Genomic DNA, 17,679 nt, shown 5'->3' with positions numbered 1-17,679 from the left:
AGAAGAACAGAGGCAGGGAGGAGAGAAAGGAAGGAAGAAAGGAAGGAAGGAGAAGAAGAACAGAAGCAGGGAGGAAGGAAGGAAGGAAGGAAGGAAGGAGGCAGGGAGTAAAGAAAGGAAGGGAGGAAGGAAGGGAGGGAGGGAGGGAGAAAGGAAGGAGAACAAGAACTGAGGCAGGGAGGGAGGGAGGGAAGGAAGGAAGGAAAATAAGGACAGAGGGAAGGAGGGAGGGAGGTCATAAGTCCCTTTTTTCCGTGCCATTGTCACTTCAAACGGTCACTAGGCTTCCAAATCGAGGACTACCTATTATGCTCAAACAGGTCACCCTGGCCAAAACCATCCCAGCCACCGTGTCCAAACCCCTCAATTCCTGGATTTAACCGCCTGCTCCTCCCAAACCCCAAATCGATTCCACCGCCTATCAGCCTGTTCCGCTTCCTGGAGGTGGAGAGAGAGAGAGAGAGAGAGAGAGAGGTGTCTCCTAGTTTCATTGTGAGAGGAAAGTTGTGACGGAATGGAGCACCCGGCCTTGCCTGGAAAAGGCTCTCGGTTGCTAAGTGCTCCGGGAGAAGCCATTTCCGAGCCCGATGGGTAATGAAATGTCTTCAAGAAAACAACTAAGCTCAGAGAAGAACCAAGGTCCCTATAGTCTTCTTCTTCCTCCTCCTCCTCCTCCTCCTCCTCCTCTATGCTACAAGCCCCACTTCTTTCTAGCACTGATGGTATTACCTAGATGGGTAATGAAATGTCTTCAAGAAAACAATCAAGCTCCGAGAACATCAGGGAGCCTATAGTCCTCCTCCTCCTCCTCCTCCTCCTCCTCCTCCACCACCACCACCACCACACTGCAAACCCTATTCCTTTCTGGCACTGCTGATGTTACCTAGCTGGGTCCTGAAACGTCTGCAAGAAAGCCACCAAACCCAGAGAGCACCAAGGACCCCCTCATCTTAACCCTGAGCTACAAATATTCTCCTTTATTGTTTTTTTTATCTATTGATGGAATTTTCATGCTACCCATCTCCCCTATACAGGCCACTCTTGGGGGCTCCCAAGTTCTAAAACCTGTACTAAACTGACCGTATCTTTTCCCTTTTGGGGGAAAGAAGCTGGACATATTAAAAGCCACTCCGAAGCTGGGTTTTCGTTTCATTTCTCTCCCACATCACCTCTTCCTCCCACGGGCAAGGCTGATGAGTCCTCACTTGCCTGCCAGAGACACCCTTTGCCACCTGCGTTGCCCTGCTAAGGAACCCAGGAAGGCCTCTTCACGTTCCCTTCTACCTGCCTGGCCCCCCTCAAACGTCGGAAGGGGGGAGAGGCATCTGCGGAGCCTGGCACAACTTCATATTTTTTTCCCTGGAGGGTTCCCCACTCCCACCACCCTCCTCCTCCTCTCCCCCTCCTCAAAGCAAGCCTCCTCTCCCACTTTCTGACCTCCCAGGTAATAATAATAATGAAGTTGGAAGGGACCTTGGAGGTCATCTAGTCCAACCCCCTACTCAAGCAGGAAACCCTCCACCATTTCGGACAAATGGCTGTCCAGTCTCTTCTTAAAAACGTCCAGTGTTGGAGCATTCACCACTTCTGGAGGCAGGTTGTTCCACTGGTTAATTATTATTATTAATAATAATAATAATAATAATAATAATAATAATAATAATAATAATAATAATAATAATAATAAAGTGTTGGAAGGGACCTTGGAGGTCATCTAGTCCAACCCCCTGCTTCAGGCAGGAAACCCTATACCAGTGGTTCTCAACCTGTGGGTCGGGACCCCATTTGGGGTCGATCAATCATTTCACGGGGGTCGCCAAGCAAGGCTGTCCGCCATTTTTTTTGTCCATTTTTTTCCCTTTTCCGGCGGGTGCCTTACCTCCCTTGGGCTGGGCCAGCTGGTGGTCGGCCTGCTCCGTCTCTGCCGCTTGCCAGCTACGCCTTGGCCGGCGCAGGGGGCGGAACCACGCATGCGCGGTGCTCCTGGGCAGGGAAAGTCCTCGACTTACGACCGGTTGGGTAGTCCTCGACTTACGACCGGTTTAGTCCTCGACTTATGACCGGTTTACTCCTCGACTTACGACCGGTTGGGGTCGCGGCATTAAAAAGGTTGAGAACCACTGCCCTATACCATTTTGGACAAATGACTGTCCAGTGTCTTCTTATAAAACTTCCAGTGTTGGAGCATTCACCGCTTCTGGAGGCAGGTGCTCTGAGGCAGGTGTCTGAAGCTCCAGCAGGTTCCAGATTAGAATAGAATAGAGCTGGAAGGGTCCTCAGAGGTCTTCTAGTCCAGCCCCCTGCTCCAGCAGGAGACTCTATCATCTATCTATCTATCTATCTATCTATATCTATCTATCTATCTATCTATCTATCTATCTATCTATCTATCTATCTATCTATCTATCTATCTATCTATCTATCTATCTATCTATCTATCTATCTATCTATCTATCTATCTATCTATCTATAATCTATCTATCTATATGCCATTTCAGACAAGTGACTGTCTAGTCTCTTCTTAAAAACCTCCAGATTGGTCTTATTTCATACCCTCTTTAATAGGGGGGGGGGGCTTCTTGACAGACCCTCTCGAGACCGAGGTGGTGTCCTCGTCTCTGGCATCCCCAACCTTTTCCCAGGAGACCAGAATCCCAAGCAGACCAGCCCCTTCCCTTCCAAAGCCCCCACCCACCCAGGAAGGTTCCTGGGGGGGGGGGGGGCTTCAGCAAAAGCCTTGGCTCCGGGATGGGGGGGGGGGTCTTTTCCTACCAGCAGCAGCGCAGCATTCTCTCCCCCCCCCCCCCCCCCCAAAGCCAGCCCGGGGCTAAAGTGCCCAGACTTACATCGTGGATGGGGCGGGCTGATCCCGGCGCAGGTCGCTGCTCCTCGGCCGGGTGCGGTTCCTAGGAGCCCCGCCGGGCAGGGCGGCGAAGGGGCTCCCTCCGTCTGGACGGCATGCTGGCTCCGGCGCTGGGCTCGCCGGCTGCCTTGGGCGGGCGCCGGGCGGAGGGAGGGGAGGGGAGGGGAAGGGAGGGGAGAGAAGCGAGGGTGGAGCTGCCCTGAAACCGAGGGAGAATCGGGGCGGTTGCGCCATCCGGGGCCCTCCTCCTCCTCCTCCTTTCTCTTCCTCGATCTTCTTCTTTCTCCTTCCCCCTTTTTCTACGCTTTCCTTTTTCCTTCCTCCTCCTCTTCTTTTCCTTCTTTTCCTTTCTCCTTTTCTCTATCCTTCTCTCCTTCCCTCTTCCTCCTCCTCTATCTCCTTCCCTTTCTCCTTCCTCCTCCTCCTCCTCTCCTTCTCTTCCTCGATCTCCTTTTTTCCTTTTCTATCTCCTTCCCCCTTTTCTACGCCTTCTTTTTTCCCTCCTCCATCTCCTCCCTCCTCTTTTTTCTTTCTCCTTCTTTCTCTCTCTAACTCCTTCCCCCCTTTTGCCTTTTCTACGCTTTCCTTTTTCCTTCCTCCTCTTTTTCTTTCTCCTTCTCCTCCTCTCTATCCTTCTCTCCTTCCCCTTTTCTCTCCCTTCTCTCCTTCCCTCTTCCTCCTCCTATCTCCTTCCCTTTCTCCTTCCTACTCTCTTTTCTTTCTCCTTCTCTTCCTCTATCTTCTTCTCTCCTTTTCTATCTCCTTCCCTCTTTTCCCCCTTTCTACGCCTTCCTTTTTCCCTCCTCCATCTCTTCCCACCTTTTTTTCTTTCTCCTTCTTTTTCTCTCTATCTCCTTCCCCCTTTTGCCTTTTCTACACTTTCCTTTTCCCTTCTTCCTCCTTTCTTTTCCTTCTCCTTTTTCTTTCCCCTTCTCCCTCTCCTTCCCTTTTTCTCTCCCTTCTCTCCTTCCCTCTTCCTCTTCCTCCTCCTATCTCCTTCCTCTCCTCTTCTTTTCTTTCTCCTTCTCTTCCTCTATCTTTTGCTTCTTCTTTCCCCTTTTCCTCTTCTTCTCCTGCCTTCCTCTCTCCTTCCCTCTTTCCTTCCTTCTCCCCTTTCTCCTTCTCTTCTTTTTCTCTTTCCTTCTCTATCTCCTTGCCCCCTTTTCTTCCTTCCTTCCTCTTTCCTTCCTCCTCCCGCTGCCCCAGCCTCTCCTGCAGAAATGCCCAGGAAACGCGCTTCTGCCGGCACCGGAGCGAGAAGACCCCCGCGCTGCCGGGCTGAGGGATCTCGCCGCTCCGGGCAGGCAGAAGCGGAGCACGGAAGGCAGAAGATGCGCGCTCCCGATTCCGACGGACACCCAGAATCCCGGCCCCGGCCTTCGGGCCAAACGTCTGAGTCTCCCTCTCTGGAAGCGTGCGCGGGTCCGGGAAGAGCTGAGCGTCCCTTGGGGGGGGGAAAGGTCCGGCCGCCGTTTAAAGCTGGCGGCTTGGAATCTGGCGCTAGTCCTCATGACTGCCTCTGAAGGAGCAGAAGAGAGCCAGTCGGGTTCCTGAGCTTGTATGACAGGGGGCGAAGGCCAAGTCGGTTCTTTATTTCATTTCTGGTCATTGTCCGTGGACATTCTTGCTTCTAACTCGCTGGGGGTTACCTGGCAGCACTCTGTATATACTCAAGAAAGGCTCTTTCTCCTTTTTTTTTTGGAAAGCCTGCTGGTAAATGCCCACCCTTAGGGTGTCAGAAAAGCGCCGCTTTGTTCTCTGACCAAACGAGAAGCCTTTAGAGAACAAATTAAAGGTGCCTTTAAGGTCAAGCTCAGTCAAGTACTACGAAAACAAACATTTTCTAATACGTTTTTTGTACTCTGTCCCAGCAAGAAGCCACGGGAGCAAATTGGACTTGCTCTACGGTTAAGCCGAGTCAAAGGCTAAGAAAATAAATATTTTCTAATAAGCTTCTGGGTTCCAAGGGCTCCTCTTCTCTCCAAGATACAGGGTCTCCTGTCTGAGCAGGGGGTTGGACTAGATGACCTCCAAGGTCCCTTCCAACTCTGATATTCTATGTTCTATGCTCTGCTCAGAAACATGCTCCCCAAACCTGGGAAGGGGAGTGTTTTGATCCATCGTGATAAACCAGGTGACCCTTAGTTCTATCTCCAGCATGAAGCTAGCTGGGTGACCTTCAACCGGTTACTCTCTTTCAGAGCTAGGAGGGAGGCAATTGGCAAACAGGTAATCAAAAGACCCTTCCCCAGAAAACTGCAGGAATCTCTCCAGACAGTTGTCTACACTGACTTCAAGGCACCAAAATCAATCAAACTATCTATCTATCTATCTATCTATCTATCTATCTATCTATCTATCTATCATCTATCTATCTATCTATCTATCTATCTATCTATCTATCTATCTATCTATCTATTTTATATTTATCTATCCACTATGCATCCATTCCTCTCTGTCTATCTATCATCCATTCATCTAACCATCCATCCATCCATGCAACTTCCATCTATTCCTCTACCTACTATCTATCTATCTATCTATCTATCTATCTATCTATCTATCTATCTATCTATCTATCTTATATCTATCCACTATGCATCCATTCCTCTCTGTCTATCTATCATCCATTCATCTAACCATCCATCCATCCATGCAACTTCCATCTATTCATCTATCTATCTATCTATCTATCTATCTATCTATCTATCTATCTATCTATCTATCTATCTATCTATCTATCTATCCATTTATCCATCCATCCATCCCTCTGTCTGTGGATCATCCATCCATTCCTATCTCTCCCTCTCTCCCTCCCTCCCACTCTCCCCTCCCTCTCTCCATCCATTCAAAACATCTTATCTTCTTTATCATCTATCTCTCTCTCTCTCTCTCTCTCTCTGTCTATCTCTCTGTCTGTCTCTGTCTGTCAGTCATCCATTTAACTATCTATCCAATTATCCATCCATCCATCCATTCCTCTGTGGATCATCCATCCATTCCTATCTCTCCCTCTCTCCCTCCCTCTCCCTCTCCCCTCCCTCTCTCCATCCATTCAAAACATCTATCTTCTCTCTCTCTCTCTCTCTCTCTCTCTCTCTCTCTCTCTCTCTCTCTCTCTCTCTCTCTCTCTCTCTCTCGGTCATCCATTTAACTATCTATCCAATTTTCCATCCATCCATTCCTATCTCTCTCCCTGCCTCCCCTCTCCCCTCCCTCCCTCTCCATCCATTCAAAACATCCAATCATGCCCCCCAGTTACAGCAGCTGGCTTTTACTAGCCTTACAGGACAACTATCCATCCACCAGAAGCCACCCAGACTGAGCCAGGCTTCCAAATAAAACTCCTAACCAAGTTTTTCTTTATTTTTTTTATTTTTAGGGATTCTTCCCCCACCCAGGGAGGCCTCTTCCTAACCACATACGGCGCCAGAGGAACCTTTTTAGCATCCCGCCTACTCAACCTGCTGGCTTCTTAGACTTGTGTGTCTGTTGCTATGCTGGTTGTGTAATGCAGGGCAGAGCACCCCACTTTCGGCTTGGCCCACCGCCAAGGAACGGCTTCTATGTCTTTCCACAGTTCAGTTCTGATAAATTCAATAATTGCAGATATTGAGGGAGTCATCCAGGTATTCTGGAGGTTTTTAAGAAGAGGTGGGACAACCGTTTGTCCAAAATGGTATAAGGTCTCCTGCTTGAGCAAGGGGTTGGACTAGAAGACCTCCAGGGTCCCTTCCAACGCTGCTATTCTGTTATCACTCCGAAGGTTCCAATCACGATTAGTATAACAATTGATTTCTTTTTCTATAAGCACTGAACTTCGAAGAAGTTAAAGCAAACCTCTCCTCTCTCTAGCACTGACAACGTTACCTAGTTGGGTAATGAAACGTCTGCAAGAAAACAACCAAGCTCAGAGAGCACCAAGGATCCCACAGTCCTCCTCCTCCTCCTTCTCCCTTCTCCTTCACAAATCCCACTCCTTTCTAGCACTGATGAGGTTACCTAGTTGGGTCATGAAACGTCTGTGTCAACGCTGCTAACAATGGATGTTTTTGCATTGACAACAGAGGGAAATGTAGCCATCTTCTACCTTTTGCTTTTAGAGTTAGATGATGCTGGGAGGGGGAGGGATGTGAACGAGAGTCCAGCTAGACAGAACAACACTAAACCTAGCGTGAGAAACAAGGTTATTGTAATCAGAGCTGATAAGGAATTGGCCCTGGCTGGAGAAGTGGAGAGGAACCCTGCCACTTCAAGCTAATTGGGGAATGTGATTTATGACTGTTAATTGGAGGAGGGAATTGTGCTTTGATACTATGTGCTCAGGGGAGGGGAATTCAGTTTTTGGCTTCGATTATGCAGTGCCGATGTTATGCTACTCAAAATAAAGATTCTTTAAGGTAAACAATGCCTCGAAGTTCTTGAGAAGAGTTTCATCTGTCGGAACCATGACAGTCTGCAAGAAAACAACCAAGCTCAGACAGCACCAAGGACCCCACAGTCCTTCTCCTCCCCTTCTCCTTCACAAACCCCACTCCCTTCTAGCACTGATGACGTTACCTAGTTGGGTCATGAAACATCAGCAAGGAAACCACCAAGCTCAGAGAGCATCAAGGACCCCTCAGTTCAACGCTGAGCTACAAATATTCTCCTTTATCGCAAGCTGATCGCTTTGTTCTCGCTTGCTATTGTCTTTCTGTAGGGCTACAACACAAGGTCAGAATAAAAGCACGACGTGTTCCTGGCTGCTCTGAGGAGTTCATTATCAGAGTAGCGAGGGCACTTTGCAGGGAAAGATACACAGTTCGCGTTAATGGCAAAGGAGATAATACACTGTTTGTGTACCTGTGTGTGTGTGTATGTGTTTGTGTAAGCATCCTTGTATGCAAACACCGGGCAAGCAGAAGAAAGGCACAAAGAGTACAGGAAGTCCTCAAGTGATGACCATAATTGAGGCTGGCAATTAAGGTCATAAAGATCTAACAACCTTTTTCACAGCAGTTTTTTTTAAGCAATCACAACAGTTTTTAAGGAAGTCCATTGTTCACTAGGAACCGGCGCGTGCTCAAAATAGGAAGTAAATGTCAGTTTAGAGCAAAACACCCCATCATAAACCACTGTCACTTGACAAAAATCATTAAATCACTGTCATGTGTCTACAAGGGTGCTACAAACTGCCATAAAGACGGGATTGTTTGCTGGGTGCCCAGAATGTGGTTACATAACCGCAGGGACGGGGGCAACGTCAGAAACCAGATCATAAGTAGCTTTTGGAGGGTCTGTTGTAACTTCAAACAGCCGCTAAGGTGATGGGTCGTTAAGTCAAGGACTGTAGTAAGAAGGCAATAGTTCCTGAAAGGCAGAGGGCAGTTTTGGTAGACCGGTCCAGTGGGAGATGGTCAACCAAGGTGGTCCTCCTGTTTGGGTGGGACAGGGCAACTGCAAAACAACCTATCAGACACCGTGATCGTACAGACAGTCCTCGACTTATGACCGCAATGGAGCCCAAAATTTATGTTGTTAAGTGAGGCATTTGTTAAGAGAGTTTTGCCCCCTTTCTTGAATAAATAATAATAATAAATGTTCTGTATTTGCGAGTGGCTGTCGTTGATAACCCAACGGAGGTTTATTTCCAAATTGCCCTGTTAGAACTAAGCCAATTTACTACAATCTGCAGGTCAGCACCGACCTTCTCTGCTGACTCTCTCTGACCCTTTGCTAGAAGCGTCCCCTTCAGCGTCGGCTTTTTTGAGGTCGCACTTAAGTGACCAAGCTGGAAAAACTAGGAATTGAAGGGTGAAGGTAACCAGCACTTTAGGTCCACGCCGCTTGCTCTGCCTGTTTTGCAACCGTTCACGATGCAAATTTTAAAACAAAGCAATTGTTCTAACAGAGGCTTGGCTGGAAGAAAAAGGCTGAAACTTTGCATATTAAAAAACCTGGCAGTTTTGAGATGCAGATCTTGGCACCATCGCGGGGTGTGTGTATGTGTGTGGGAATCTCCTGGTGCCAACTCATCACTCGTGGAATGGAGAACGCTGGGTGGAAATTTCCACAAGAATTTCTGCTTTGAGAGAGGGACGACCAGGTGGAGGAGGCAGGAAAGACCGCAGGCCACTCAACTTGAGCCAAGCACGCTGAGCTCCTCGGGGGCAGAAAACATTTCGAAAATTCAAAGGTCATCCTTGACTGCTCCCTATCACCACGTCCCTAAATGTTGGAGAACCAGATTTGCCAAAATCGCCTAGCGAGGGATGATGTGTAGAGCAGGGATCTCCAACCTCGGCCACTTTATGACTTGTGGACTCCAACTCCCAGAATTCCTGGGAGCTGGAAGTCCACGAGTCATAAAAGAGCCAAGGTTCCCCACCCCTGTGCTAGAGCAACAGGTGACATGTTTAAAATACCTCAAAGACCAAAACTTCTGCAAAGGAAACTTTTAATTCCATCACCTCTGGATTCTGCCCTCATTTCCCACTAAATTGTGCTCCTTGCCACAACTAAGGAATCCACTGGTCATCCCATTTGGTTTCAGGATTTTTTTTGTACCTGCCTGGTAATTAAAAGATATAGATGATCATCGGGGTAATAGATTCCAATTCCAGTGTTAATTATGTGTTGCGGAAGGCTTAGGATGATCACAACCTGAATGTGTCTCACTCAATTACTGGAAGAACAGAAGCAGGCCAATTTTTCCATTGTAAGGCAGCATTTTAATTTCTCTCAAGCCGATTCTGAATGCAAATGCTGGCCAAATTCCAAATTCCTTGACTGGGCATGTGGTCTTTTCCCTTGATAACTACAGGCAGTCCTTGACCTGCCAGAAAAGCCAACACAGTGCTAAGCTGCATTAACGGAGGGACAGAATCAAGATCACGTGAAGTATTAATGCCACTTTACAATGCCTTAGTAAGGCCACACTTGGGATACTGCATCCAGTTTTGGTCGCCACGATGTAAAAAAGAGGTTGAGACTCTAAAAAGAGTACAGAGAAGAGCAACAAAGATGATTGGGGGACTGGAGGCTAAAGCATATAAGGAACGGTTGCTGGAATTGGGTATGTCTAGTTTAACGAAGAGAAGGACGAGGGGGGACATGATAGCAGTCTTCCAGTATCTCAGGGGCTGCCCCAAAGAAGAGGGAGTCAAGCTATTCTCCAAAGCGCCTGAAGGCAGGACAAGAAGCAACGGATGGAAACTGATCAAGGAGAGAAGCAACCTAGAACTAAGGAGAAACTTCCTGACAGTTAGAACAATTAATCAGTGGAACAACCTGCCTCCAGAAGCGGTGAATGCTCCAACACTGGAAGTTTTTAAGAAGAGACTGGACAGCCATTTGTCTGAAATGGGATAGGGTTTCCTGCCTGAGCAGGGGGTTGGACTAGATGACCTCCAAGGTTCCTTCCAACTTTATTATTATTATTATTATTATTATTAATTATTATTATTATTATTATTAAGAGCAACAAAGATTATTAGAGGTCTGGAGGCTAAAACATACAAGGGACGGTTTCTGGAATTGGGTATGTCTAGTTTAATGAAGAGAAGGACGAGGGGGGACATGATAGCCATCTTCCAATATCTCAGGGGCTGCCCCAAAGAAGAGGGAGTCAAGCTATTCTCCAAAGCCCCTGAAGGCAGGACAAGAAGCAACGGGTGGAAACTCATCAAGGAGAGAAGCAACCTAGAACTAAGGAGAAACTTCCTGACAGTTAGAACAATTAACCAGTGGAACAACCTGCCTCCAGAAGCGGTGAATGCTCCAACACTGGAGGTTTTTAAGAAGAGACTGGACAGCCATTTGTCTGAAATGGGATAGGGTTTCCTGCCTGAGCAGGGGGTTGGACTAGATGACCTCCAAGGTTCCTTCCAACTTTATTATTATTATTATTATTATTATTATTATTATTATTATTATTATTATTATTATTATTATTATTATTATTAATTATTATTATTATTAAGAGCAACAAAGATTATTAGAGGTCTGGAGGCTAAAACATACAAGGGACGGTTGCTGGAATTGGGTATGTCTAGTTTAATGAAGAGAAGGACCAGGGGGGGACATGATAGCCATCTTCCAATATCTCAGGGGCTGCCCCAAAGAAGAGGGAGTCAAGCTATTCTCCAAAGCCCCTGAAGGCAGGACAAGAAGCAACGGGTGGAAACTCATCAAGGAGAGAAGCAACCTAGAACTAAGGAGAAACTTCCTGACAGTGAGAACAATTGGGACCAGCAACTTGGCCACTCACTGTGTAAAGCATTCGCTAAGTGCTTATGGTCTTCCGTCAGCTTTCCTTTTCTTTATAGACGGTTTTCTCCATTTCAGCAACTTTAAAGAGGGGTGGACTTCAACTCCCAGAATTCCCAGGCGGCTGGGGAATTCTGGGAGCTGTAGTCCACCCGTCTTAAAGTTGCCAGGGGTTGAAAAAAACCACACTAAGTCAAGCTTACCTATTCATTTAGCTGTCAACCTTTGAGCAATAAAGATCTCCATCAGCCTTTAATCATGCTCTTCTCACAAGTACTATTTTGTAGTGTGTTATTTTGCTATCTCATCTAGAAAGGATGTGAGAATCCTTTGCCCAGAAATCTGAAAAGCACTTAGGTTTTTATGGAGCTATAAATGAGAAAGTAGATGGGCAAAGGGCGTAGTAGGTTCCCAGGGGAGCCATGGGAGATCAAGAACAGGGCAGCGTAGCTTAGCAGGGTGGAGTAAACAAGGGCAAACTAGGGGTGGGGCTGGGCATGTTTCACTTCGATGTATTTATTATCTTCCTGTTTTATTAGATTTTTTTTATCCTGCCTTTATTGCTTTATATTAACTCAAGGTGGTGAACGTACCTAATACTTCTTCCTCCTATTTTTCCCACAACGACCCTGTGAGGTGGGTTGGGGTGAGAGGGAGGGAGGGACTGGCCCAAAGTCACCCAGCTGGCTTTCATGCCTAAGGCGGGACTAGAACTCCCAGGCTCCTGGTGATTGGCTCAAAATCACCCAGCTAGCTTTCATGCCTAAGGCAGGACTAGAACTCCCAATCTCCTGGTGATTGGCCCAAAGTCACCCAGCTGGCTTTCATGCCTAAGGCGGGACTAGAACTCCCAGGCTCCTGGTGTGGCTCAAAATCACCCAACTAGCTTTCATGTCCAGGGGGTTGGACTAGATGACCTCCAAGGTCCCTTCCAACTTTATTATTATTATTATTATTATTATTAATTATTATTGCACAGAACGGAATTCAGAATATACAGCTAGTTACAATCATTGGTTTAGTCTTAGTGATTGTTTGAAGTTTATAACGGCACTGGAAAAAGTGACTTAGGACCTTTTTCACATTTACGACCGTTGCAGCATCCTCGTGGTCACGTGATCAAAATTCAGACGCTTGCCAACTGACTCGTATTTATGACGGTCGCAGCGTCCTGGGGGTCACGCGTTCCCCTTTTGCGACCTTATGACAAACGAAGTCAACGGGGGAAAGCCCGATTAGCTTCCTAGCCGTGTTACCAACTGATCTTCAATAATTCACTTAAAAACTGTGAGGAAAAAAGGTTGTAAAATGGGGCCAAAATCACTTAACAACTGTCTCGCTTAGCAACAGGACTTTTGTGGCTCAATTGTGTTCGTACGTCGAGGACTACCTGTTATCACACTCTCCCCATGGAGAAACAGCTCTTCTAATGAAGGACACCCCGCCCCCCAAAAAAAGAAATTAAGAATGACAGCCAAGAGCTGGCTGAAGATGAATTTCAGAAGGGAGACAATATAGTCGAACACGCCGTAGGCGACACTCCGAGGTGTGATGAAAAAGTTCCATTTTTAGTCACTCGCCTATATTTTCCTGGCAAAACGTCCCATATAACGCATCTTTAAAAAAAAAAAAAAAAAAGTAAGTAAAAGAAAACCCACACAAACGTGTCAGCTGTCAAACCACAGAAGGCCTGCGAAGAATTTTAAAAAAGGAAGAAAGAAGAAGAAGGAAGAAGGAAGAAGGAAGAAGGAAGAAGGAAGAAGAAGAAGAAAGGAATTGAGGACTAACGAGGCCTTTGGCCGTCTGCAGCTTGGCTGGGTGTCAAGGGATCATTGTGCTGCTTACACAATTCAATCACCTACAATTTAATCACCTCAGTTTCAGAAGAAACCAGAACCGAAGGGCGTGATAAAGCGGACGGTGACCTGGATAGGTGGGAGAAGACGCAGATGTTAAAAATAAACTGTGACTACGCTTAGCTCTTTCTCTAGGATGGAGGGGAGGAGAGCTCACAGCTCAGAAAGGATAGATCTATTACACACACACACACACACAAAGAAACCTTGCAGTGGGCATGCGACAGAAAGGAGAGAGACTAGCATCATTTTAGGACAGGGGTGGGAAACTGCAGTTAGTCCTTCCAACTTGCAACAGTTCATTTGGTGACCGCTTAAAGTTACGGCACCAAAAAAAGTGACTTATGACTGTTTTTCACACTTACGTCCGTCGCAGCATCCCCATAATCACGGGATCAAAATTCAGACGCTTGTCAACTGACTCATGGTTATATGACTATCGCAGTGTGCTGTGGTCTTGTGATCCCCTTTTGCCAGATGCAAAGTCCATGTGGAAGCCGGTTTCACTTAACGTCCGTGTTCCTAACTGAACAACTGTGGTGATCCACTTAACCAACGTGGCAAGAAAGGTCGTAAAACGGGGCCAAAAATCACTTTAATAACCACAGATATTTGGGGCCCCATTGTAGCCGTAAGTCAAGGGCTACCTGGGTTTTTCAACCGTGGCAAGTTTTAAGATGGGTGGGTCTCCCTAACCGGCATGGTGTTAAGATGGATGGACTTCAACTCCCAGACCTGCTCAGCCAGCACGCTTTAGGGGCTGTGGGGACTTCAACTCCCAGAATTCCCCCCGGTCAGCAAACTCCTAGAACAGGGGTCTTCGAACTCGGCCCTTTGTGGACAGAATTCCTCAGCGTGCCTGGCTGAGGAATTCTGGGAGCTGAAGTCCACAAGTCATCCAAGGGCCAAGTTTGAAGACCCGTCTTAAATCTAACAAACAAAATGGAGGCTGGCTGAGGAATTCTGGGAGTTGAAGTCCACAAGTCATCAAAGGGCCAAGTTTGAAGACCCCTGTCTTAAATCTAACAAACAAAATGGGAGGCTGGCTGAGGAATTCTGGGAGTTGAAGTCCACAAGTCATCCAAGGGCCAAGTTTGAAGACCCCTGTCTTAAATCTAACAAACAAAATGGGAGGCTGGCTGAGGAATTCTGGGAGCTGAAGCCCACAAGTCATCAAAGGGCCAAGTTTGAAGACCCCTGTCCTAGAATGTCCATCCCAAATCAATGCCAACAGAGTTTGTGAGAATGTGAGTTAAATGCAATAGGATCAAAGGAGCTCCAGCTTGCTCTAATCACCACTTTGCAAGGTAGCTTAGGATGAAAAGCCCAAGTGGCTGCAGATGATGCGTTGGTTGAGTTGAGGATTTTCCTAGGCTGAATCCACCCAGGCTCCTGTCGTTACGGGTTCTCCTTTGTTCGCTTATCCCAAAACGCCTCTGGGAGAGGAGACAGAAACCGTGTGAAGAATTGTGTGTGTGTGTGTGTGTGTGTAAAGAATACAAGGAATGGCTTGCTCAGGCTACACAGCCCAAACCTTTTCCCCTATTCAGCTGTTGCATAGGCTGCTTCATGCAAATCCTGCGGGTTGCCAGTCAGCCAGTAAGGCATGTTCTCACTTGCAAAAAAATATATATATTGTTTTCATCAACGGCCTGCAGCACTGGAAGCTCAGGTGTTTCGCAGCTGCGGCTTTCCACCCCAGCACTATCAACAAGCTTCACCTGATTAAAAATGGGTGGCAGGTCTTTTAACCCCCCCCATGGGTAAAGCACTGATTTCATGCAGGGGGGGGGAAGCAGCAGCCGCAGCAAGGCTAACCGGCAGCTATTTGCATATGTAAAAGAGCAAGGAAGAAGAGAAATTGGTGTTTTTTTTCCCCTTCCCAGGTAAGACCGCTGAAGGTGAGGCAGCTGTGAAAGCAGCGCTCGCCCTACCTCTTAACACCCCGTGCCGGCTCCCGAGAAGCAGAACCTCCTTATTCAGAGGGAGTCTACCTGCCAATCTGATTTCTTCCCCGAGAGACAAAAATCTTGTGGGTTTTTTCTTTTTTTTTTCATTCTCTTCCAGCAAATCTCCTTTTCAGTTCAGATCCAAAAATTATGATCCACCCTCTTTTGAGGGCATTTTTTTTTCCCCCTCTCGGTCTCTCTCTAGCTGTTGGATGTCCAAAACTTAATTCAGCCCATTTGGTAATAAGGCACGTCGGGGGGGGGGGGGGAATCTTTCCGCTTTTCAGTTCATTAAATCAAAGACTTTTTTTCTTTTTTCTTTTTTTTTTAAGTGATCTATTCAAGTCACCTCCTTCAAAAAGTGGAAAACGAGCCTCTTCAGGGTGAACTCACCCCCTAAATAGGGAGACCCCATTTATTATGCTGCTGCCATTAAAAATAATGAATTAACTGGCGTCCTTTAGAGGTTCCCTCGCCTGCTGCCACATCAGTGGTGTTGACCTTGATTCATACAATCCGCAGCTAGCCTGGTCCACAACTGTCGGCTTTAAAACAAAGGTCTCTGTGTGTGTCTATCAAAGGGGAGCAGAGGAGGGACAGGAAGATTTAAAGAACCGTTTCAGAGGCAGTTCTGTCCGTTTTGGTTCAAGCGGAGATCTTGCTGGGCGTCTAGAAAGTCCTGTCTTTTTCCCGTTGGGTGGGAAAGTCCGTGTTCTCATGGTTGTCCATCCCCACAATATAACACTGGGGCAACATTTCTTCCAGGAGAATCCGAATTAACAGCGGGTGAGGAACAGAAGGAAGGCTGGAGACATCTAAGCGTTCCAAATTTCTGCAAGAGAATTAATGTAGGGGTTTTCCCATTGCTTCCATGCCGTTTCCTTATTTACTTTTTGTTTATATCCCACCTTTATTATTTTTACAAATAGATGGTAAACATGCCTAATACTAATACGTCTTCCTAATTGCCCCGTAATAACAATCCTGCAAGGTGGACTGGCTAAGGGAGAGGGATTGGCTCAAAGACATCCAGTCGGCTTTCATGCCTAAGGTGGGACTAGAACTCACAGCCTCCTAGTGATTGGCCCAAAGTCACCCAGTCGGCTTTCATGCCTAAGGTGGGACTAGAACTCCCAGTCTTCTGGTGATTGGCCCAAAGTCACCCAGTCAGCTTTCATGCCCAAGGCGGGACTAGAAGTCTTGTCTCTTGGTGATTGGCCCAAAGTCACCCAGTCAGCTTTCACCAGGAGGCTGTGAGTTCTAGTCCTGCCTTAGGCATGAAAGCCAGCTGGGTGACTTTGGGCTAATCACTAGAAGGCAGTGAGTTCTAGTCCCACCTCAGGCATGAAAACCAGTTGGGTGACTCTGGGCCAATCACCAGGAGACTGGGAGTCCTAGTCCTGCCTTAGGCATGAAAGCCAGCTGGGTGACTTTGGGCCAATCACCAGGAGGCTGTGAGTTCTAGTCCCACTTTAGGCATGAAAACCAGGTGGTGACCTTATGCAACTCCTTATCTCAGCCTAACTCATCTTTCAGGACTGTTGCGAGGGAAACAGGAGGAAATTGTGTTGGATAGGTCAGTCACCTTTGAGTTATTGGTAAAAATGATTAAAGGCAGGATGCAAATAAATATATCACTCTCCCAGAGGTACCAGACTGTACCCCCCTGGCGTACAGACTGAGCTTACGATGGAAGAGTTCAAAATTCAAGCGGAGTATGTTGTAGTGAGTGCGGAAGAATGGGTCGGGCTACATGACCTCTAAAATCCCCTTCCAACTCAAGGATGCTATGACTCACACCACGATCTAAGGCGCTTGGTATTCCCTGGGAAAAGCTCCAGGTCTGCTTCTCTCTTTTCCCAGCCCTGGAGGGAAGCCCCGTGATTGAGACACGCCGATCCGCGGCTGCGCTTACTGAAAGTGGTGGAGACACGTCAGCCCTTTCTCAGTGATCCGGGAACAGCCCGCCAAAGACAAGGTTTGCAGGCTCTCCGCGAAGGGGTGCAGCTGGCTCAGGCACCAGTCATCGATGGAGGAGCACCTGCTCAGGTCCAAATGCTTCAGGCCCGTCAGGCTACCTGTGGGAGGATCCAGGAGGAAAGGAAGATTGAAAGCAGGTGCCAAACTCAAAGGCACAACCACACCTGAAAGTCTGGGGAAACATCTGGGCTACTTTTGCAGTAAAGAAAAAAAAAGAAAAACAGGCCCAAGGTTGCAAATGGCCCCATAACTCATGGCGGGCAGGAAAGTTAGATGTCATTAAAGTTTACGGGGTGCAGATTATGAATGTGGGCTAGGCCACAGCTAGGGTGGTGTAGCGGCTCTGGTGCCAGACTGGGAGTGGAGAGACACACACCTTCAAGTCTCTCCCCCCACTCCCCCCCCCATGCAAGTTTAGCAAGTGAGGTCTGAGCTGTCCCTCTTACTATCGCACCTCACAAAGGTGCTGCTGCAGTGGTAAAGAATGGGAATTTGCTACGTCAGGGTCCCCCACCTCCACCCCCACCCCCAGGCCGTTCAGAACTGGCGCCGAACGGCTGAGCGTGCACACATCCCCACTTGGTTCTCTCTCCACCCCCAGAAAGGTTGAGGAATTCTTGTGCTACGTAAGCCTGTAAAGAAAAGCAAGGTATAAAATCCATCCAAGTAGGAGGAGGGAGGTGAGGGGGAGGAGGGGAGAAGGAACAGGGGGAGGAGGGGTAATGAGGAGGAGAGGGAGGGGGGCAATGGGAAGGAGGAAGAGCAGGAGAGACAGGGGGGA

The 17,679-nt window shown here is 47.6% G+C and overlaps 1 protein-coding gene across 1 annotated transcript in view; it reads right to left on the bottom strand.

The window, feature by feature from the left end:
- Nucleotides 1–15,292: 15,292 nt before the first annotated feature.
- The window catches only part of DMAC2 (distal membrane arm assembly complex 2), a 7,507-nt gene continuing 5,120 nt past the window's right edge, over nt 15,293–17,679 (bottom strand). Inside the window, exons 5-6 of the mRNA XM_015824579.1 lie at nt 16,834–16,996; nt 15,293–15,750 (exon numbers count right to left, since the gene is read on the bottom strand). Of these exons, the coding sequence (XP_015680065.1) occupies nt 15,588–15,750; nt 16,834–16,996 (326 nt within the window). The 3' untranslated portion in view covers nt 15,293–15,587. The remainder of the gene's footprint in view (nt 15,751–16,833; nt 16,997–17,679) is intronic.

Source organism: Protobothrops mucrosquamatus, unplaced genomic scaffold (assembly GCF_001527695.2).
Source record: "Protobothrops mucrosquamatus isolate PMUCROS unplaced genomic scaffold, P.Mucros_1.0 scaffold2283, whole genome shotgun sequence".
Taxonomy (NCBI): Eukaryota; Metazoa; Chordata; class Lepidosauria; order Squamata; family Viperidae; genus Protobothrops; species Protobothrops mucrosquamatus.
The sequence above is the reverse complement of the archived record's forward strand: the minus strand, read 5'-3'. Positions and strand labels throughout refer to the sequence as shown.